The 11529-nt window shown below is 35.9% G+C and overlaps 2 protein-coding genes across 2 annotated transcripts; one reads left to right on the forward strand and one right to left on the reverse strand.

Annotated features, from left to right (window-relative positions):
• The first annotated feature begins 978 nt into the window (after nt 1-978).
• On the forward strand, nt 979-7391 carry LOC107816301 (nudix hydrolase 2-like). The gene is made up of 9 exons (XM_016642000.2): nt 979-1268; nt 3333-3543; nt 4079-4144; nt 4575-4712; nt 5511-5588; nt 5673-5723; nt 5825-5859; nt 6159-6267; nt 6692-7391. Exons 2-9 carry the CDS (start codon nt 3385-3387, stop codon nt 6899-6901), a joined length of 846 nt encoding a protein of 281 aa, XP_016497486.1. The 5' UTR covers nt 979-1268; nt 3333-3384; the 3' UTR covers nt 6902-7391.
• Nucleotides 7392-9346: 1955 nt separating this feature from the next.
• On the reverse strand, nt 9347-11179 carry LOC107816302 (fasciclin-like arabinogalactan protein 1). Its single transcript, XM_016642001.2, has one exon. It carries the CDS (start codon nt 10924-10926, stop codon nt 9676-9678), a length of 1251 nt encoding a protein of 416 aa, XP_016497487.1. The 5' UTR covers nt 10927-11179; the 3' UTR covers nt 9347-9675.
• Nucleotides 11180-11529: the final 350 nt, after the last annotated feature.

An 11529-nucleotide genomic window follows, 5' to 3' on the forward strand; every position in this document is an offset into this window, starting at 1 on the left:
ACTCACTTGTTCCACAATTCAAGCTCATTAAAGGAAGAAATTATCTTCATTCAGAATTACTTCATTCTCATAACTCGAACTCGCAACCTCTTGCCAAAGGTGAAAAATTTACATTCATCTTATCACACCCGCAATGAGACCGACTAAATTATTCTTTTGTTGAATGATATAGTTGGTTTAAAAGTTATGTATATGTAATCAATTATAAATTCTGAAGTGAATATTTTTTGGTATGATTATAAGTATTTAGAACTCACTAGTTCGAAAATTCAAATACTTGCTAGGTAAGGCCTATTAAAGAGAGAAATGAGCCCTATCCTCCGGGGCTACTTATTCTCAAAGCATGAACTTGAAACTGTTATTAAAGTTGAAAAAAAAATTCATTCGTCCCACTGTAATCGGACTGACTAAATTATTGGGCAAAATATATAGTTGGCCGGTCGTCCAAAACCATTTGCATTCGCTAGCTAAAATGTATACAAAATATGTATATATTATAAAAATATCGGCTATTATTTTTAGGAACGGCTAAACTATACATTTCTACTATATTATTGTTGCTTTGGTGAAATTAAAGTAATTTCCCACCACTAACAACTTATTTAGACGGTTGTTACCTATCGTAATGTTACTTTAAATACAATATTTGTTCTGATTGTTACTTTAATTTTATTATATCGTATCGTTAAACCCATCGTTATGTAACGACGAAAAGTGTCATTTTATGGAATGACTGATTTGATGTGGTCGTGCGTTACCTTTTTTTCTCATTTTACCCTTCTTTATTATTAAATAATCATATTTTATCTTTTACCCTACTATTTTATATAATAATTCTACCTCGTACCTTACTTTTTCTTTATAATATTGCAAGTTTATTCTTCGTATAGTTAGTGCATGACATCATGAAACGACGACGAACAATATAGTCAATCCAAACATTATAAACATCAAAACATTACAATTTTTGTAATGGGGGAAATGGGAGCTCAAATGAGGCAAACCAACTAACTAGTTGTCTTATTCGTTGGGAACGTTTCAGTGGGATTCCCATCATTACACCTACGGCGCAGTGTAGTTTTTTTAGCGGCTACAGTTGCCCCTCCACCCCACAGCCCCAACGCCTATTTATTACATTCGGAATTCAATTCATCGCCGCAGCAGCAATTCCAGTTGCAGAGTTCGGGAGAATCTCCGCCCTTTTTTAGATCCTAATATTCACTTTTTCCTCCTGCCCGAGCTGAAGCTCCATTTTGAAGAAACTTACAGTGAGTACCAACATTATTAACAACTTCTTGTACTGTTTTATGTGTAAACTTTATATAAATGTTGATCTACCATCAAGAGTTCTCCAATCTTAGTAAGAGATTTTGAGATTTTGAACTCGAGCCTTAGGAATGGAAAAAAAAAATCTTAGTAGGGAGCAATTTACACGGCGTGAATCTGTATTAGTCGGGACCCTAAAGGGAGTACTGGACACCGGGTGGAAAACCAAAAATATATAAATTGCGAGATGAGTTTTAGGGAGAAACATAGTAAGTGAGAATCCATGTAGTCGATCCCAACTTGATGGAATTGAGGTGCAGTTGTTATTTTGTTGTTTTTGGTTCGTCAAATCAACTGTCATAATCTCAAATTGGTTGGAGTGAACTATGTATGTAAATTATCTGTATCAATTTACTCTGTAAATTATAATTTGATTATCTTTGCTTCATTTTCTTATGGACTGGAGTATGTATGCTTTTCATATAAGCAGAATTTGTTTTTCTCGCTTTTACCATGGAAAACTAGTTTAGTTTGTTATACAAGTGTATTTCTGTCAGGGGGGGCGGCTCAACGGATCTCGTGGCCCAAGGCAAAATCAAATTGAGAGGCCCTTAAATTTATTTTATAAAATATTTACACTAACAATAAAATTTGCTTTTCAAATAACAAATTAATCATTTAAGAAACAAAAAGCCAATTTCAAAAAAAAAAAAAGAAGGAAGAAGAGCACAGAAAATAAAGTGGTGGACTATCGGACGTGAAGATCCAGAACTCAAAGTGAAAATTTTGATTTGGCTATCATCACAAACAAGAAAAAAAATAAACATACATAACGTAATAGCTTAAATTTTGAGCATTGACGGTGTCAAAAATATTTACTCTTTCTGATCAATTTAAACGGTGATTGTAGATCATTCTATTAAGTAGCACTTATTGGTGAATATCTAAAATAAATTGTAAATAACCTAATATACTATGTCGAATTACACTAAAAGAAAATCGGTGCATGAATGCTTTTGTGTTCATGCAGTTTTAGAGAACATTGTAAAAAATATTTATTATGTTGTCGATATATATAACTTAATTCCTATATAAAAAAGATAAAATTAAAATTGAAGAGTAAAGCAAATATACTAATTAATGAGGAAAGAAAATTATTATAATTTATAAATTTATTGTATAAAATAATCTCAATCAAGTAACAAAAAATATACTGTAACACTTTTCTTTATACTAATTATTTATATAAATTATATAGTATATAGTAATAATAATAAGAATTTAAAATAAATTTGGGGCCTTCAAATTTTGGGGGCCTAAGGCAACGGCCTTACTACCCAAAGCCTTAGAGCCGCCCCTAATTTCTGTGATGGATACAATCATTTTCATGCCTAAATGATTTGGAACAATTTTTATTAAATAAGTGGTGTCGGAGTCAGTTTGCGCGCCCTTTGGCTATTTCGCTGGGTGTCTGCTACCAACACAAGCACTGGTAACTCTGCCCACAAGACTTGGGCAGATAGAAAGAAATCACATATATTAATAATTTTTTGCATCCGCTGAAATTTGGACATGAGACCTCATAGTTCTCTTCTAACTTCCTTGACGGCTACACCAATTGGGTGCAATTTGGAACAATTTTTATCAAACAGTTGGGGTTTTCTAGTGAACTTCTACTTTTTCTCTTTCTGAATTCTTTTATTCTGCCTGAAAAGTATCATCATTTTAATAAGATCAGACATTTTATGTGTGGATAGGATGGGCCAGTTAACAGGCATTTTTAGGTATTTTTTTTAAAAAAGTTTAGATTAGACGTGCAACTTGGCGTCAGGTACATATTTCTTGCTTGATGAGCTGAAGATAAAATCGATCACGTAAGCTGGAAATGTTTACTCTGGAAACATTGTTATTTCTTTCAATAATTGTCACTTTCAGATACTTTTGTTCTCAACTCTCTGTGAGTGTGTTTGGGTGTGTGCGTGTGTGTGGGTGTGTGTGTGTGTGTGTGTTTTAATTAAAGTCCAACTGGGGTTTTAAACTTTTTCTGATAGCTTCATGTAATCCAGCAGCTTTGAGTAGAAAATTCTACTGCACAAATTTGGACTAAGTTGAGATCCTATGGAGAAACTCATGTTTCAAAATGGTGTCAAGAAGGATCAGTTGCTTTCTGCGGTAAATGATGACCATGGTGGAGTTATAGTGGAATTGAAGGAGCCTATGGACACCACTGTCTTCCAAAACATGCTTAAAGCTTCATTATCCAAGTGGAAGTTGCAGGTATGCTGCTTGTTTTCTTAGTTTTGAGTAAAGATGAGCATTATTTTGACGATGACTGTCCACCCTTTTTAGCTTCCCACTGAATTATGCTTGAGAAATAGAAAAACCAAATTTTTTATTTGTCCATTATTCGTTGCTGTATGTGTTAAGGCATTAAGCCACATGTTTCCCCTTCTTACTGGCATTCATATTGTTCGAAGATCATTCACCATTGTGTTTGTGGTTGATGTTGTATAAAATGAGAAGCTTCTGTTGACAGCAATGGCGGTGAAAACTTAATAAGACTTGATATATTGACTCAATAGTTTTCCTGTTTGGCTAACAAGACTCTAGCAGTTTTCATAGGAATTAGGTTCCTGGCTTCTTTTATGGCTGTTCGACAGTCTTCGACTTGGATGATATTATAACCACTTTCAGTGTCGCATAAAGTGAGCTGTGTAGCAAGAATAGCTGTGTAGATACAGTGTTTATGGTAGCGGACTACTATTTCGTCTCTCAGTTCTTTTCTTCTAGTTTGACATTATATATTTTGCAGGAAAAGAAGGGTGTTTGGATTAAAGTGCCAATTGAACTTGTAAATTTGGTTGAAACTGCAGTTAAGGTGATTTCTCTATGCTTTTTTGGAACTTGAATAGGATATTGTTACGTTGACATAAGGAGGTTCTTTGGGATCCATTTTGTATACTTAAACGTGTCCTACCTAGCCTGCTACTCTAATTAGAGTCTTAAAATCTGTACCATGTCAAAAAAACATATTCAGACAAACAAATTTGCCAATAAAACCAAAACCATTGACTTATGGCAGCATTGTGATATATCATGTTGTTCTTTAAGATGTTGGAGGTTGAAATTAGAGAATCACTCCTGACTCTGAACGTGAGTTTTTTGTTAGAATCTACTATAGGAAACTACTTAACAACATCATTGTACAAACTCAGATTTTTAACTACCTCATATCATACTTTAGGTTGAGAAAAATATATCACTAGCTTTGCGATGAAATTGATCCAAATGTATGACATTGACCACAGGAAGGGTTTTGGTACCACCATGCCGAACCACATTACCTGATGCTTGTGTATTGGATTCCTGAAACTGAGAATACCATCCCAGCAAATGCCTCACACCGCGTGGGTATTGGTGCTATAGTCTTAAATGAGAAAAGAGAGGTAACTCATAGCTACTTCCATTGTATGTACCTATTTGCTCCTCTTCTGGTTTTGTATCCATGTAAAGGGTATAATAATGCGGTTGTCTGGAGAGGCGGAGCCATGATTCCAACTTTATGGGTTCTGGATTTTAGAACGACAACTTCAAGTACTAATATCTGGGTTCTAATTTAATATTTATACGTATTTAATGAATTTCTTAACACAAATACATTATTTGAGCAAATACTACTTGGTTCGACCGAAACCATATTCCGGCTTCTAGTTCCACCCGTGTCTGGTTATGGTATAGCATCTGCTCAGTGTTTAAAATGGCTTTTCAGGATGATTAATGGTTGCTTTCAACCAATTAGTGTCTGTCTGTCATGATGGAGCCGGAGCTTATTTTCATTTCCTGCCTATGAAAAAAAGCTTTGTACAGAAGGCCAGTTGTTAGCGGAGACTCCACATGGAGCCGGAGCTTATTTTCATTTCCCGCCTATGAAAAAAAGTTTTTGTACACTTCAATTTATTCTACTAAAAAAACGGAGTCTCTGCTAACAACCATTCTGATGCAATTTCACTTTTTAGTGTGTTGAACATATAAAGTCTTTCCCTTGCACTTGCTACGTACTGGTAGATTTACTGATGTATCAAAGACCTCTGTGTGTAAATAGTGTAATTGCACATTAAGTTTGCAATGAAGGAAACATATTTTGATCATTAAGAAATATTTCTTTTGGATCAACCACTATGCTTGAGCATCTTGGTAGGATTCACAATTTTCCAGTCTAAGTTCGGGAAATCTTTTGATTTTAGTTGCTTGTTGTCCAAGAAAATAGCGGCAAATTAAAGGGAACTGCAGTATGGAAGATCCCTACTGGCATTGTTGAGGAGGTATGAACATTAGCTGGAGCTAAATTCAGCAGCAAAAGTTAGTCGTACGCCCTCTAAACTGTATGTTGAGCTTTTATTCTGCAGGGTGAGGATATATTTGAAGGTGCAATAAGGGAAGTAAAGGAAGAAACAGGAGTAAGTTTATTGAATATTGGAAGCTACATAATGTGTCATTTTCTACTGAAAATTTGACTGGTATTGCTTCTCTAAGATTTGCTGTGTTTCATTTATTGCAGATTGATACTGAATTTCTTGAAGTGCTTGCATTCAGGTAGGGAACTCGTGCCATGTTAATTTGAATATCACAGTATGAAGGAGGACATTCGATTTGAAATGAAGTAGACATTTTGCTTATATTAGATAAAAGATTAGTTTCCTGCTATATGTCTTTTGGAATTTCTTGCTGATTAAATTCAACAGTTGACAAAGGAGGAAAAGTTATTTAAACGGGGAAGTAGCATTTTGAGCGACTGGAGTACTGTTTGTGTAAAAATTTCTTCTCATATTCAAAACCTAGAAAATTTTGCCCAATGTCTGGATTTCTGTAGCAATAACATTTCTTATCAACAGGCAAACACACAAGGCGTTGTTTGGCAAGTCAGACTTATTCTTCATTTGCATGATGCACCCTTTATCATTTGACATTCAAAAGCAAGATTTAGAAATTGAGGCAGCACAGGTTTGTCAAGTTCAATCGTACAAATTTGTAACAATATTCGCCAGTGTTATTAAAAGCCATCACTTCAACGCTTTAAGCGATGAAACGATGCAAAGCAAGAGGTTATCGCTTCATGGGTGAAACGATGAGCACAAAGTGAAGCAGTCAGTACTTTGACTCTCAACTTTGAGGAGTTGGACTAATATCAGCATATTGTAGTAGTGAATACTGAAATTAGTTATTCTAACTGTAGTTTAATTATTATAGTCCTAAAATTGTTTGGTATTTTTTTGTTTTTCCATAAATTTTGAGCTTCATTTCAAAGAAGTGTGCACTTCAATTCGTGCTTTTCGCATCAAATCCCGTGGACCTTGTCGTTTTTTTTGTACGCTTTTTGCTTTTAAAAACACCGATACTTTCTTAACATGGTACTACTGTCTTGTAGTGGATGCCGTTTGAAGAGTATGCAGCTCAACCTTTTGTTCAGAAACATGGCATTTTCAAGTACACCAAAGATTTATGCTTGGCAAAGGCAGAAAGTGGTTACCCTGGGTTTACTCCTGTGCCGATAACATCATTTTTTGATGGTAGTACGAGTTTCCTGTATTTCAACAAGGATGGTCTGGACCAGGAAAGCTCTGCAATTCATCTCTGAAGGAAGGATATATTGGTACTTGAATTCTTCTGTAACTATTTTGATCTTATTCATAAGTTAATATTTTTTTTATAGCAATTGTTTTGATTTCCTATATGCAGTAATAATCTGTAATTTCCAACTTATCTTTGTGTCATATTATCTACACGTTGCACGGAAGAAAAGATCTATATGGACGACACCAATTAGTTTGAAATACGTTGGCCATGCTAATATCTACTTTAAGTCCTATATTTTCTAGTAGTCTTATAGTCCTTTCATAGATTTTTATGCCAGTGAAAATATAGAGAATCTTTAGTCCTTTTTATGCGCGGCTTCAACTTACCGAGGACATGGTCCTTGATAGGAAGGTGTGGAGGTTGAGAATTAAGGTAGAAGGTTAGTAGGTAGTCAAGCGTATTTCTGTTCTGTACCGATAAGTTTTAGGGTTAGTCTTGTAGATAGTTTGTCTTGTCTCAGATTGCTAGTAGTCCATGTTGTTTTCCTATTATCTTTCGCCTCAGTTTCTTAGTATTTTGTTGTTGTTATAACTTGTTGCTACTTAGACAAAAGTGGGTTGCTCTAGTGGTGAGCACCCTCCACTTTCAACCAAAAGGTTGTGAGTTCGAGTCACCCCAAGAGCAAGGTGAGGAGTTCTTGGAGGGAGGGAGCCGAGGGTCTATCGGAAACAGCCTCTCTGTCCCAGGGTAGGGATAAGGTTTGCGTACACACTACCCTCCCCAGATCTCACTTGTGTGATTTCACCCCGTTGTTGTTGTTTGGGCCTTTTTATAAATGGTGAAACATGATAAGTGAAAGACAAAGCTAGATTTGGGACTTGATAAGAGAAACATGATAAGTGAAACATGATAAGTCACACTAGATTTGGGACTTGTACCGTTGTACGTTGTGGAATAAGGCATAACTTGCTCTTGTTCTCAGTTACATAATATTACAAAGGGAAAAGCCCGAAAAGGTGCAAATATGGGGGGGGGGGGGGGGGAATGAGAAATAACCATATTTACAACTGATAATTAAAAAATAGTCACAGTTTTAAAAATAATCGAAATTTAGTATACTCTTAAAAATCCGAAAATATTGCTGAAGTTCAAATTTTTTACATACGAGCTTCCACCATAATAGGCTGGAATTTTATAATGTACTGGAGTTCCATCATAATATGTTTGAAGTTTATATGCAAGAACTTCATAATCTCGCATATTATGCTGGAACTTTTCATGTGCTGGAGTCCCAACATGATATGTTGGATGTTTATACGCAGAAGCTTCATAATCCAGCATATTATGCTGGAGCTTTTCGTGTTTCAGTAAAATAATGATTATTTTTTAATTATCAGTTCGAAAACTAACTAGCTCCCCAAATATGCCCATGCACTATTTGGAATTGCTCAATGCCTTTCGTCTTGCTCCATTCATACATTTACATTTAACAAATCATTTGGTATTTGCCCTTGTCATAAACGAAGCTCCAGCATATTTGCCCTTCTCATTAACGAAGTTCCAGCTTAAAATGGGTGGACATCACGCACCCAAATTGTTCAAGTAATATTTTTTATTAAAACTCCATATCAATTCAAATTAAATCACATAAGATCAAACTATATCACGGAGAAAGTTAATGGCTCCTTTATTGGATAAAAATAAGTTATTTCTTAATGTCTCATTGGCGATTAAATAAGCCGCGATTCTATCGACCGAAACTGGTGAGATAGATAAAGCTATTTTAAGGCGAACATAAAAACCAAGTACTGGTTGTCTCATTCAAAGGGCAGTGAGGAATCACCATAATTTTCAAAATTGGACCACTGAAATTTGTCAATTGTCACAGTCACAGGCAACGGTGCCTAAGCTATATCTACCACTCCAGTTTTCCACCACATAGCCAAAAATAGAACACAATTTTTTCACCTTTTGGATTAATGGAACAAAGTGTAATACACCACATGAATAATGTGTAAAGTTATTATTTTTTTTATTCTTAATAAGATATTTCGAGTTTGAGTCCAAATAATATAAGACTTATGCTCAATAGGCAGCACTTTACTTCATAGTGTATCTACTAGACACAAATTTAAATTAATCAAATTAATGAGCAATGATTGAGATCTCTTCACTATTCTTTAATCAGATAGGAATGTTTAGCGTTTTAGTCCTGTGATAAAAAACTTCTCAATAGGAAGCTTTTTACTTCATAATTGGCCAATTTGGCTCTAAAAATAATCACAAGAAATTACCTAAAATAACCTAGAAAATGAATAGTGTCAATTGTTTAACCCCCACTTGCTTCGTAGGTAAACTTTTAAGGTGAAAAGTAGGCAAAAAGGGTCCAAAAATCAAGATCACATACTTCCACCATTCTTGCAAATCACCCAATTAATCAAACGAGTAAATTCACATACCAAATCATTAGACTAAAAAATGGAAAATTTAAAATGGACGGCAAAAATGGCAGCTGAAACATGTAACGAGTCTGACATAATTAATGGATCACAACTCACAACTCAATATCAAAAAACCCACTCATAAATTAATAAACAAATATAATACTAAAAAATAACAAAAACCAAAATAAGCAAACAATAAAAAGAAAGTTTTAAAAGAAAAGGAAAAAAATAAAGACACTCACAAGTCACAAAACCTACTAGCCAATCCTAAACCTAATACAAAGAACAAATTACGGCCACATTTGCAATACTTAATTACTTATTTAACAGTAATAGCCCCTTTAATCTTCAAAAAAGATATAAAACAAAAAAAAACTAACAAAAATAAAGCTTACAACAATACAAAGAAAAACCACATGCTCAAAACGCCTGCAACCACCGGTCCAACGACACTGTAACTAAACGCGCCGTTATCATCCGCCGTCGAATCCGCAACGTCGTCACTAGGACCATCCGCCGGTGAATCCGCCGGAGTATCAGCCGCCGGCGACGCCTTATGTTTCTTCTTCTTAGATCCTTTAGGCGACGGTGCATCAGCTTCCGGTGCCGGTGCCGGCGCCGGGGTATCAGCAGGTGCAGTCTTAAATAATTCTTTCGGCATCAAAACCTTATTAATAGTAAAAATAGCCAACGGCTGTTCATCAATGAGAGTTCCGGTAATCTTCGCCGTCACAATCTTCGTCTTCAAAGTCACAACGTTACCGTCATTTTGCACAACGAAATCGTATTTCTTAGATCCGTCAGTAGCTAACGTGTTCATCACGCCATTGTTGGATTTCAAGCTGTCCATAGATTGATAAACCGGCACTCCGTGATACTCAAGCAAAGACTGCTTCCCTTCCGCCGTCAGTTTCTTAAATTTCGGAGCAAAATTCTTCATCGCGTCATCTCCAGGGCAAAATACCGTTAATCCGCCGTCAACATTGTCGTCAAATGTCTTCTCAGCTGGTGAAGACAATAAAGTTTCAGCAAATACTTTACAGCCATGAGCCGACATTAATGAAGTAATATTCATTTGACTCGGTTCCGGTGTTGGAGCTTCCGCTGCAGCCGACGGCAACATTGTACTGATCTGAATAACGGATATATTATACGGTATTTCTTCAACGGCTTTGACGAATGTCGCCGGAAGATTACCGTGGTTTTCAGCCGGGCCGAACCCGACTTTACCGCCTTTGAGATCAGTTATATTGACGAACCCGGTCGAACCGGGAGCTGAACCGGTGGCTTGAAACATAGTGGCGGCTAAAGCAGTACCGTTGGTTATTTGGTGGAGTTTCTTAGCACCGAAGTAATCTAAAAGGACGTGAAGTGAAATAACGTTTTTTATGGTGTAGATTGAGAGGTGTTTCGAGAGTAGCTCCGCCATGCCGGCGTTATCGACGGCGCAGACGGTGATGGTTTCACGGTTGTTAATCTCGGCGGCGAGATGGGTTTCGGTTAAGTAATGGTTGAAAGTTGAGAATTGTGGGTATTTTGCTAGAATCTTTGTGATGTTGTGAGCTTCAGTTGCATTAGGTAAAAGCAAAAGAGCTACCGAAAGAACCACCGCAACCACGGCGGCGGCTGACCGGAGCTGCATTATTGTTAAAGAAAAGAAAGAGAGAGAATACTGTGTGTGTGTGTGTGTGAAGAGGAGTGGTTTGTATAATAAAGGAAGATGGAGTTTGAGGTAAAGTAGATCTGAAGTGTGAAGTGAGGAGTTGAGGACAGAGGAAAAGATGAAGTTTTTAATTTACAGAGTTTGGCATTGAAGTGGGGTATTACTGTCTGATTTTTGTTTTTTCTTATTGGTTTGATTTTGGTAGATTTAAGCTTTTTTTTATTTTAGATTTGAATCAATTTTAACGGTAACGTGGGAGTAAGATATACGTGGATTTTACTTTCTCCGGACTTCACTCGTGGGACTACACCAATTTTAATCGGTAGTGATCTTGGATTCGAATTTTAGAAATAAAAAAATTATTAATGGTACCCATTAATGCAAGTACTAAAAAAATTCTTGGTAGGAAATGATTCATCTGAAATGACCCTTAACACTATCGTGAATCTAGATTAATCATACTAATCCATTATGATTTATGGGTGTAAGAAAATTAAACGGCAAAGAGCCAAATATATCACTGTACTTTTAAAAATGATCTAAGAATACCCCTTGTTATATTATTAGGTCATCTATACCCCA

Source organism: Nicotiana tabacum, chromosome 12 (genome assembly GCF_000715075.1).
Source record: "Nicotiana tabacum cultivar K326 chromosome 12, ASM71507v2, whole genome shotgun sequence".
Classification (NCBI taxonomy): domain Eukaryota; kingdom Viridiplantae; phylum Streptophyta; class Magnoliopsida; order Solanales; family Solanaceae; genus Nicotiana; species Nicotiana tabacum.

Bases quoted from the DNA above. Each gene is read 5' to 3' on its own strand.
- LOC107816302 (XM_016642001.2), bottom strand. From the start codon at position 10,926: ATGCAGCTCCGGTCAGCCGCCGCCGTGGTTGCGGTGGTTCTTTCGGTA.
- LOC107816301 (XM_016642000.2), top strand. From the start codon at position 3,385: ATGGAGAAACTCATGTTTCAAAATGGTGTCAAGAAGGATCAGTTGCTT. The intron at 4,145-4,574 runs GTGATTTCTCTA...CATTGACCACAG, and splicing joins TGGTTGAAACTGCAGTTAAG to GAAGGGTTTTGGTACCACCA. The intron at 5,724-5,824 runs GTAAGTTTATTG...CATTTATTGCAG, and splicing joins AAGTAAAGGAAGAAACAGGA to ATTGATACTGAATTTCTTGA.